Source organism: Medicago truncatula, chromosome 7 (assembly GCF_003473485.1).
Source record: "Medicago truncatula cultivar Jemalong A17 chromosome 7, MtrunA17r5.0-ANR, whole genome shotgun sequence".
Taxonomy (NCBI): domain Eukaryota; kingdom Viridiplantae; phylum Streptophyta; class Magnoliopsida; order Fabales; family Fabaceae; genus Medicago; species Medicago truncatula.
This window is the reverse complement of record NC_053048.1, coordinates 21,156,355-21,167,792: the sequence shown is the minus strand read 5'-3', so window position 1 is coordinate 21,167,792 and position 11,438 is coordinate 21,156,355. Positions and strand designations below refer to the sequence as shown.

The following is an 11,438-nucleotide window of genomic DNA, read 5'->3' as shown; positions in this document are numbered from 1 at the left end:
ATTATTTTTATTCTTGTTTATTGTTATTTGTTACTCCATTATCATTACAAAATCAAAAAAAAAAAAAAGGTATTAGAAAAAAAAAAAAAAAGGTATTAGAAAAAAAAAAAAAAAAAAAGGGATCTGATTGTTAAAGAGTTGTGATTCTAGAAATTGCTATCTTTTGTGTGTTTTTTGTTTTTTTTGTCACACTCAAAAAAATTCTGTTGTTTCCATTGTGTTTGGAGTCTTATCTTGTGTCCCTCTCTTCTTGTTGTTTTTTTTGTTAAGCTTTTTGTGTGTTGATTATCATTTGAAATTGATTTCCTTGTGTTGGTTCATTTTGGTTTCTCTAAAGAACTGAAAGAGCAAATTGAGTGGTAAAAGGCAGAGTGTTTTCATCATAAAAAAAAAAAAAAGCCAAAAGTGAGTGAAACACGAGTGTTTGAGTGTAAACACGTGAGTAGAGTGGTGAGGTCCAATTTTTTTTATACTTGTTACTAATTTCACAAATATTTCACAACCATGTCTAGCCCACCTTCACCTAGAACAGCAGCTCTAACTGTTCAAATGAGAGCCATGCGTGAGAATTTTGAGAGATTGTTAAGAGAACAAGGTGAACAATTCCAACAAAGAATTGATGAGTTAGAAAGGAGGCCTCAAAATTCTAATGATGGTAGTGGCGATGAGGGGGAAAGAAGGCGTAGAAGGAGACAAAGGGGAGATCAATTGAGGGGCATAAAAATTAAAATTCCATCTTTTGTTGGGAAGAGTGACCCGGAGGCATATCTAGAATGGGAGACTAAAATTGAGCAAATTTTTAATTGCCACAATTATTCTGATCTTGAAAAAGTGCAGATTGCTTCCATTGAGTTCAAAGAATATGCTTTAGTGTGGTGGGATCAAGTGATCAAAGATAGAAGGAGGTATGGGGAACGACCAATTGATAATTGGGAAGAGATGAAGAGAATCATGAGGAGAAGGTTTGTTCCTTCTTATTATCATAGGGATTTGCACAAAAAATTACAACGTCTCACTCAAGGTTCTAAAAGTGTTGAAGAATATTTCAAGGAGATGGAAGTTCTCAAAATTAGAGCTAATGTGGAGGAAGACAATGAAGCAACCATGGCCAGATTTCTTCATGGTCTAAATCATGACATTAGTGACATCGTTGAACTTCATCACTATGTTGAAATGGATGACTTGGTACATCAAGCTATCAAAGTGGAACAACAACTCAAAAGAAAAGGCCCAGTTAGAAGAAACATTTCTTCTTCTAATTCTTCAAGTTGGAAGGATAAAATAGAGAAGGAGGGAGCCTCGTCATCAATTCCAAAGGAGTCCATGGCTGATCCTAAAGGTATACAAACAAACCCTTCTCAAAGTACTTCTACTAACAAAAGTGTTAAGTGTTTCAAATGTCAAGGTCAAGGTCACATAGCTTCTCAATGTCCAACAAAGAGAACTATGATGATTGAGGAGAATGAAAACGTTGAGGTAGAGAATCATGAGGGGTATGTTGAAGAGGAGCCTGAAGAAATACCAAGTGGAGACCTTTTGATGATCAGGAGGTTTTTGGGAAATCAAGCTAAGGAGGAGGAATCAAATCGAAGGGAGACTCTTTTTCACACAAGATGCCTTGTTCAAGGGAAGGTATGCTCTGTAATTATTGATGGAGGTAGCTGTACTAATGTTGCTAGTACACGCTTGGTGTCTAAAATGGAATTAGAAACAAAACCTCACCCAAAGCCTTACAAACTTCAATGGCTTAATGAAAATGTAGAAATACTTGTTGATAAACAAGTAGAGGTCTGTTTTAAAATTGGAAAGTATGAAGATGCTGTTTTGTGTGATGTAGTACCAATGGAGGCTAGTCATTTGTTGTTAGGGAGACCTTGGCAGTTTGATAGAAGTGTTCTTCACGATGGTCGAACCAACAAGTACTCTTTTATGCATTCTGGTCAAAAGATTAGTCTTGCACCATTGAGTCCTAGTGAGGTTAGAGATGATCAAAAGAAAATGAAAGAAAAATATGAGCAAGAAAAAAGAGAAAAATCAAAAGAAAAATCAAAAGAGACGAAAGAGAGTTTGCTTGAAAAAAAAGGAGAGTTTCAAGAAATAGTCATGAACAAACAGCCCCTATATTTACTACTTTGCAAAAAGGTGGCTTTGTTGACTAACACTCAAAATTTTTCAAGTTGTACTAAATTTCTCTTGCAGGAATGCGAAGATGTATTCCCAAAGAAGGTGCCACAAAAATTTGAAAGAATTGTGTTTGAACCTGGAGGTTGTATAACTTCAAATTCGAAGACGAATTCTTTCGAAGAGGGGGAGTATGATGAGGGCCACGGTGGAATGGAGGGAGGGCTTGCTTGCTGCCCATTTTGATGTTTTTTATTTTTATGTTGTAATAAAAGTGTCTAAATTCGAGGTCGAATTCTTTCCAAGAAGGAGGGAATGATGAGGACACAGTCCAAGACATAAGTGATGCAATACAAAGCCTAGGAGGTCCTATGACAAGGGCACGTGCAAGAAGAGTCAATGATGCCTTAGTTCACTTCATAATCAAATCAATAGAAGGTTCAGCTCAAGTTGAAGAAGGTGTGGCCCAAGTGGAAGAAAAAGAACCAAAGTTCATTATTATCATCCAAGAATGTGATAGTGGCATAATAAAAGCATAAGAAGAGTGGAATATAAAGAGCTACACGAAAATGGAGCACTAAGCAATCAAAGAGCACCACTATCTCTTGTAATAAATCAGCCCCACTATCATTAGTGGCTGAAATCCTTTTTGTTTTCTTAGGAGTTACTTTTGCTTATTCCATCATCATAAGCCATTCCTATATAAGGGGGGTTGTAGCTCTTGCTAAATCAATGAATTTTGTTAACACTTTGTGTAATTGTGAGTATTTGCTCTTAGGTTCTGGATTGGACCAAAACTGATCTTATCAAGAAATCCTTTTCTTGTGGTGATCCTCATCCATAGGCTTATCATTCTCTCTTGGATTAGAAAGAGTGTGGCGCCCCTTCTTCTTATTCCATTTCTTTTGTTTTTTTTCTTATTTTATTTGGTCTCAATTTAGTCTCTAAAAGTGTTTGTGTCTAATTCTATCATCTTCTCATTTATAACTCAAATATCCATCTTTCAATCAGTTTATTCCCTATTGAATCACGTGAATCTAAAGGTCCAAAGATAACAAAGCTATTTCATGAAAGGAAATGCTTAACTTTCTGTTGTTGGTGCATATCACTTTGTATCCAAAGTTGTTCGTTTCAGGTCTAGAGTCGTTCCTAACGTTTTATGGATCTTAGGCATAGTATAAGAAAAAGAAAAAAAAATGAGAAGTGAGAATGAAACTTAAAAAACCGAGAGCAACATGCATGCTTTGTATCCAAAGTTGTTCGTTTCAGGTCTAGAGTCGTTCCTAACATTTTACAGATCTTAGGCATAGTATAAGAAAAAAAAACCTCTTATATAATACTCTTTCTGGTCATTTTCATAAGCAAAAAACACTTTGTTAGATACATTTAATAATTAATGTATCCAATAACGTTTATTGGTCAGATACATTAATTATTTAATGTACCTAAAAATTTGTTTTTTTTGCTTATAAATGTGAACATCATAAACTGATTTACCTTCTTGTTGTGATTTTATGAGCTCTTCTTATCATTTTTTCGCTTTTCATTACCGGATAAATATTTTTTTGGAAATGTTAACGAGTTACGGTGAGATACATTTTAAGAACCATAAGTAACAAGCAATTATGAAAATATGTGTAATCAATGCATTGAAAATCGAAGTATTTAACTTTTTTTAAAGAATAGTTGCTTATTAAAAAAACTCAAATAACACTTATTAAGAAAACCAAAATATAAGAATTTGGAGTATAGTTTTTTGTGTTTTCTTGATAATAAGTTTCATGGGAAGATGTAAAAATAATTTCCATTGTCTATTGGTTATGAAGAAAATGGAAGAGAGTGAAAATTGATTTTAATTTGCATTTAATTTTATGAGAATAAGCAAAAGTTTTTCTTGAAGAAAATGATTTTTTTTTTTTTAAAAAAAAAACAAGATTAAATAGAATAAAAATTTATCTATTTTGCTTATATATTGGGACAAACAAAGTGAGTTTTTTGCTTACATTTTGGGATGGAGCAAGTATCATAGACTAATTATAGTCTAAATACATAATTTATTCAATGAATTTGAAAAATGAATATTTGCATATAACCAGAGGGAGTAATGCTTAAAAAGTGCCTCGTAGGCACTCGTTAACAAGTCCCATGTTTTTTAGGCAACATCTTAAAATAAATCAAATACTCAATAGAAATCAAAACAAAACAAAAAATCGCAGAAGCATAGAACAATAGAACATGCGAAGTAGACTGAAATTTTAGCACCTGAGAATAATAGCACCAAAAAAATAAAAGAATATCAAACACTTATTAATTAAATTTTAGCCTTTTAGATGCATAATTCTCCAATATTAAACCCACAACTAAAAGCAGTGTTAGACTTTTCAGAGGAATCAAAGAGGCAAGAACTCCTTTATACGTTACAAGTACATCATTCTTCTTTTTATACAAATTTCTCCATCAAGTTCATTGAGACTAATAACATACCCGTGCATCCGCACGGGTACTCGTTGGTCGTGGACGATTTTGACAGTTGGAAATTTACAATTAATAATTATTTTTATTAAAATTATAATTCATATTGTAATAGAGTTTAATATGAAATTAGAAATACATTAAATTCATGTATAATGTTTAGTTAAATAACTTATGATTAATAAATGAGTAATAAGATATGAACAATGATATGAAATAAAATGGTAGTGCAAAGTGTAAAAAGGGCATGAGTAATACATAAATATTGAGATCATATTATTAGAAAGACAATTGATGAATGGTTAGCTAAAATAATAGTATAGAGGTTCAATCAAAGATGTTGAATAATCTATACGAATCTTGTAGCTACAAAAATAATAATATTAGAAATAGTAATATCACTGATAGATAGGAGACATATTATTTTTGAAGTTATTGGATTTTGATTTGTCATGTTGATTTCAAATGTAACATCTTTGAGATTGGAAGTAGCCAATCTATGATAGCGTGGATATTTAATGGTTGTTGCAGACCATTTGAAAATGTCGATTTGGAATACACTATTTCTTAAATATGTTTAGGACATAATTGGAATTTTTTTAATTTGATAAAAGTTTTTGAACTCGTGCCAACCTTGTTTCAGTAGTTCATTGTAAAGTTCAGAAACAATAATGGGATCCATTTTTGTTGCATGTGTGATTGAGTTGTTACATTTCAATTTTTCAGTCGGTACGTTTTTGGGAAGTTAAAATGACAAAGTTTGTACAACATATATTTATCTTTCAATCAAATTTAAAAGCATGAATTAGCATAGTCTTTTACTGAACATGTTTTTTTTTATATTAATATAATAGACATATAATTTAACTAAAAGAGGTGAGAATATTAATTAACCGAACGTATATTTTGTAGAAGAATTAGTTGGGCCTTTTTATACCGGGTCATGAGTAATATGAAACAAATATTTGACCCGATTTCAGGTTGTAAATAGTAACTGTCACAGTCATTTTTTTCTAATTAGTTTGCATTGTATAGTTATTTTTGATGTGGCTTTTTAACATGTCTTCTCCCAGGAAGTTACATTTCGATTCATCTAGCATCAGTGTTGACGTGAAAAAAACTAAGCCACTGGAAGACGTTGAATCTGAAAAATCGAAAATGCAAATTCTTGACAATTATCGTGAGCCAGTTGAATTGCCTCCATTCTTGAATGTTAAGAGAAATTCATGGGAGATCATTGTCAATGAATCTCATATTCAACCCAATCACAAACTTGTAAGTGTTATTTTTATAAATTTCTTGGCTATTTTATATTGCATTAATACAAGCATATCATTTTGAATATGCAGCGTCTCCCTACTCATCTTACATATGAAGGTATTTTGAGCTCTGAGAAGAACATTATGCTGACTCAAATTGATCGAGATCGAGATGCAGTGGATTCATTTAACTACGAGATTTTGACTGAAGAAGGAGATCCTTATAAGAGATACATATCTAGTGGTGTGCATGCATTTGTTAAGGCAAGCCAAGTTGAAGTTGGTGATAGGTTGTTGTTCTCCATTGAGAGTTATGATAAGAACATATTCGTTAGCTTTGTCTACGAAAGTGACATTGACAGTGAATATGATAACTGGAGTAATTATGGTGTTTGATTTAATTAGTTTTTATTATTTGTATTTTGTAATAATGATTGAACTTAATATCTTGTTTTTTCAATTCTAAGTATGTATTACGAGCTTTGAAGTTGGTAGTTTTTACTTGTCATTATTTTATTTTAAGTAGTTTGAATTTATTCAATTATATAGTTATTTATACATAATTTATATATATATATATATATATATATATATATATATTTTCTATATACATATATATAAAAAATTATTAGTAAATTAATTTTTTTTTGAGATTGTATTAATTTATATTAAGTTAATAATTGTTTAGTACGTTTATTTAAATCTATTGATAAAAAAAGTTATTGATGTAGAATTATTAGTAGAATATATCGATATTGAATTGATATTATAAATAGATAGAAGAAATGTATATTAATTGTAAGGTAAAGATGAGAATGGAGTCAATGGAATATGCAAATAGACTGATAGTTAACTTAGATATATCAGAGTTGTTGGTACATAATAAGTTAAAGTAGATGTCTTAGTATTTAATATTACAAACACAACACAATAGTAGAATGGGTAGTGAACATTATTGCATACTACACCAAACTATTTGGAACAGATGTAGGCTTTATGGCCGGATAAACATGACATTTGGTCAAATTAGAGGTGTCAAATTTGAAGCAGATTTTCTGATAATATTCTTGAAATGGTTTGATTTGCAGAATTTGTCCCTGTTAATTCCCAGTTGAGTAGTAAGGTTGTAATCATTTAGGAAATAAACTTCAAAAGTTTGATATTTCCCATTATCTCCACATAGTCTTAGCTGTTGGATTCCATTTTGCTTTATAAATATTGCAAAATCATCTTCCACATGATGTAAATTTAATAAGACTATTAGAGTAAATGTTGAATAATTTAAAATAATAAGAAAACTAAATAATGTAGACATTTTGATATTCACCATGAAAGTATTGATAAAGTCGTAGCTAGTAAGATGAGTTTCAAAGTGTATTGTATGCAGAGACATTTTGCTTTGACTATGGAATGGAGGAATCAATGTTTTATCATTGATCTCCTTGAACTTTTCTATAAAGTACAAATTATGCCCATAATAGCTAAACAGGACCTCAACATTATCTGGGAAATCATGATAATTTTGAAGTTCAGACCATCCTTTAGTTAATATAGGATGAATAAAGCTTTTGTTGTACTCCAAGTAATGAATCTTGTCACTATGGTTAAGGATATACCAGGAATCCTGTATCTCATTAAAATGCCTTTGAACAAATATTGGTTCAACTTCAGCATAGTCCTAATGTCATTTGAACAAAGAAATGTCAACAATGTAAAAATTAATTGTTTTGATAAATGTTAAACAACAAACAAAATTTAAAATAAATTTGAAACATACAACCGACACCAACAATTTAACTGCAGTAAATTGTTCAATTGGGTCTTGCTCAAACAATTTTTGTTTTGCTGCCATGTTGTTGTATAGGTGATATTTGTTGTAGGTAATTGCGGTAGTTATGTGTTGCAGGTTATGAGTTATTTATGAATACTTACATGTGAAACAGTAAAACACAGATGTACGAAAAAAAGATGTAAATAATAAGTTATTAACATAATGGTATTGACATAAGAGAATATATTATAATATGATATATATTTTTGTTTGTACATAGTTCGTAAGATTTGATTGAGTATTTTTTAATGAAAAAAATAATCATATTTTTATATTATTTGAGAATTGAATTATATATTTTATGGTACGTAAAATAACATTATATTAATGTTTGCAGATATAAGTAGTGATTTTGATAGGTAAAAGAATTGATGAACAATATGTGAGAAGCCAATATGTGAGAAGTGTCTTTTTATTTGTTCATAATTTTTTTTGTTACTTTGCAGAATTTCGACATTGTGGTTTGTCAATATTATGAACTAAAATGTCACCAAATTATTATCCGTAATAGAGAAATTTAATTGTAAATAAATTAAGTAGATGAAAATGTAGAAATGGAATAACTTGCTTAAGTGATAAATATTACAAAGAGCACAACAGATAATATTGAAAATACTATAATAAGAATGCATTAAATATAACGTACAATATAAACTAAAACGGTACAATCATAAATGAAAAACGTGACAAACATAATAATTATTGGTAACAAATTTAAATCTTATATAGTCTCCAATATAAAAATTCTGCTGAACAATAAATTGGTTCCACTTCGGACCAATTTGTGTTGTGTTGTTGATGTTGTTTTTCTTCATAATCTCCACAAAATATAATGTTATCGCACACATTGTAGCACAAATAATTTGCAAAATTTGAAGGTAAAGTCTGCAATATATATGAAAAATAAAGTAAATAAGTATAATTTGACCAGTAAATTTAAATGTGAAAATAATAAATGTTTAGGCATAACACTTCTACTGTGGAATCTTGGAATTGTAGTAATACATGAAATATGTTTAGATTTAGTGACTTTGAATACATTGAATTTATAATAAGCCAATGTAACTTCAGCACTGTCAGAAAAATTGTGAATTTCTTTGAGTCTTTGCCAGCCAACAGTAATAGTAGGATTATGATTACTTTTTTTTATTTTCGACTTGAATAACTGATCCATCTTCATTTACAATGTTCCATGTATCTTGAAAATGGTGTCCATATCTTACGATTCTAAAAATGAAAAAAAATAAAACAGCATCATTAAATTATTCAGTATAAACAATTATATGAACATTTATTTAAGTCTTGTTGTAATAAATAAGATAGTGTTAGATATAAATAACCTGGTAATACATTTTTGCGATACATAAATGGTCAATAGGATCCTTTTGTAAGAGTTGTTGAAGAAAAGCCATAATGTTGTTTGATTACCTTAAAATGTAAAAATGAGAAAAGGTTAAAGTGAGTATGATATGACTTAGTTTTGTGATATTTATAACAGAAGTAAATTGTGTCTAAATGAAAGACACAATTTTTTTTTTATGTTGCAAGTGCTAATAAAGATTATATTATATAATAAATGAAGACACATGTATCCAGCCAAAAAATAAACTTGGTGGTGTGTAATAAAATGTATCCAGTTTAATTCTGCAAGTCCAATAAAAAGTATTGATGTGCCAAAGCATGCCTGCCATAGCTGTCCTATTGAATTGATGTTTGGCTGGGAATCTATTTTGGCAGTATAGTTATCGTTTCATTATTTTCATAAATGAAATTGAAAATAATGTAAATGTCGTAGCTGTTAAATTAGAGTGTGAAGAGCTAAAAAAAATTGATGCACTTTATTGGAATCGACAGTTTGATTAGTTGTATATTAAAAAAGAATATAGATATTAAAATTGAAATAGGAAGAAGGACAAAGTTTGGAAGAACATTTGTAGTGCATAATTAAAATGTCTGAATAATATAAAGCATGCATTCGATACTCTGTTGGAGAAATATTCGGTGGCAGGTGTAGAATATGAGAATATTTAATGATAGTTGGCTCCATTAGTTGTTAGAATTTATGTAGCAAAGAATGATAATTATATAAAACAATTATATTATGTATTTATAGTTATAGGAAAAATGGTTGTTATGCAAAATTGACTAATGGAGTTTGTATTCAGGGATTAAATGGACTAAGAAAATCTTAATTGATAGACTATTTTGCAATTTATCTATACTCAGTTACTAAAGTGACAATAATTGATATATAATATCATATATGTTATTGATTCTAACACCATGTTATGTACTCCCTCCGGTCCTTTATATAAGAAAAGAAATCATAAATCATCAAAACCAAGACAATCATTAGTTATTGTAATATTTTGAATGTTTTTACAAATATACCGTATTATAAATTTTTGAAGTATTCAATATACCCACTAATTTTGAAAAGAGAAACATTAAATGAGGGTTAGAAAAGTCTTTTAAACAATAAATATATCTTAAAAGTTGAAACTTTTTCTTATATATAGGACCAAAATTGTTTTTGAATTTTTTGTTTTTATATATAGGACCGGAGGGAGTAGTTAGTTATGTTGTTTAGAAGTTTGTTAGTCACAAATTCTTAAAAATTGTGGTTAATATTCAGATATTTTATTCAACTGTCAAAATAAGTAAAATACAAACAAAAACAAATTTACTTTCTGAAAGTGTGGATATCAATATGAATCCAGTTTTATATATAACGTGTAATGCATTGTATATCCTCATGAGGACAAGTACCATCAATCAATTATGCTTTGATATCCACTACTATTGATATGATGTATGCCTAAGATTTGGACAAAAACAGTTTTCGTGTGGTTGACACTATCTATTGCAAGATCTCACTCTACCATACTTACTCATATTGTACTATATAACCTCTATTATTGAAGCTAAAATTGCTCTATTTTTTAAATAGTCATATGATTTGTAATTATCCAAAAAGTTTGGATATGTACTCTCTACAACTGCTAGAACAGGATCATCATACTCCAAGATTAACATATCATTTGGGATTGGTATATCTGCATAATCGTCATTAGCTTCAGATATCTTGCCTTCACCTACACTTAATAGCCAGTTAGAAAATTCTTCAATTTCCTTATTATCCTCAGCATTTGAACCTTGTTTCAATCTCATATTTTGTGTAAGTGTAAGCACCTGACAATGATCCCATATGTATGAAGCACTTATTGTAGCATGTACAATGTAACGCCTTAATTGTTATTTAATTATTTTTAGTTGATTTAAAGTCTTTTATATGATTTTAAATGATTTATGTTGATTTTGTGGTGTGTTGTATTTTATTAAATGGTTATTTTCATTATTTAATAGAATAAGTGGAAATTATTATTATTTTAGAAATTAGGGAGTTAATTAGGATTTAATAAAAATTAAGGGAGTTTAATGAAATAGGGAAGTTATAGTTTGGGAGTTAGAAAAAAAAGAAAGAAAAACAGTCTGAACGTTTTAACGTAAGAAAACTAGCTTTTGGGAGAAAAGGGAGAAGGAGAGAAGGCAAGGAGAAAAGACCAAGAGAGAAGAACTTAGGAACGGATTTGCTGTGCTTTTTGTCTCTACAATTCTAAGGTAAGGGTGAGGCTAACCTTCAATGATTATAATATATGGTTTCTGAAAATTGTTTGATTAGAATTGTTCTTGAAAAATAAGAATTGGGAATTAGGGTTCTATACTGATTTTGGAGAAAAGAGTAAGGATTCATG

The 11,438-nt window shown here is 29.8% G+C and overlaps 1 protein-coding gene across 1 annotated transcript; it reads left to right on the top strand.

The window, feature by feature from the left end:
• Positions 1-4,083: 4,083 nt before the first annotated feature.
• On the top strand, positions 4,084-6,248 carry LOC120577020 (uncharacterized). Its single transcript, XM_039827908.1, has 2 exons — positions 4,084-5,868; positions 5,943-6,248. Exons 1-2 carry the CDS (start codon positions 5,638-5,640, stop codon positions 6,246-6,248), a joined length of 537 nt encoding a protein of 178 aa, XP_039683842.1. The 5' UTR covers positions 4,084-5,637.
• Positions 6,249-11,438: the final 5,190 nt, after the last annotated feature.

Excerpts from the sequence above, each read along its gene's own strand:
- LOC120577020 (XM_039827908.1), top strand. The coding sequence starts at position 5,638 with ATGTGGCTTTTTAACATGTCTTCTCCCAGGAAGTTACATTTCGATTCA. Across the intron at positions 5,869-5,942 it reads TTCAACCCAATCACAAACTT|CGTCTCCCTACTCATCTTAC; the intron begins GTAAGTGTTATT and ends TTGAATATGCAG.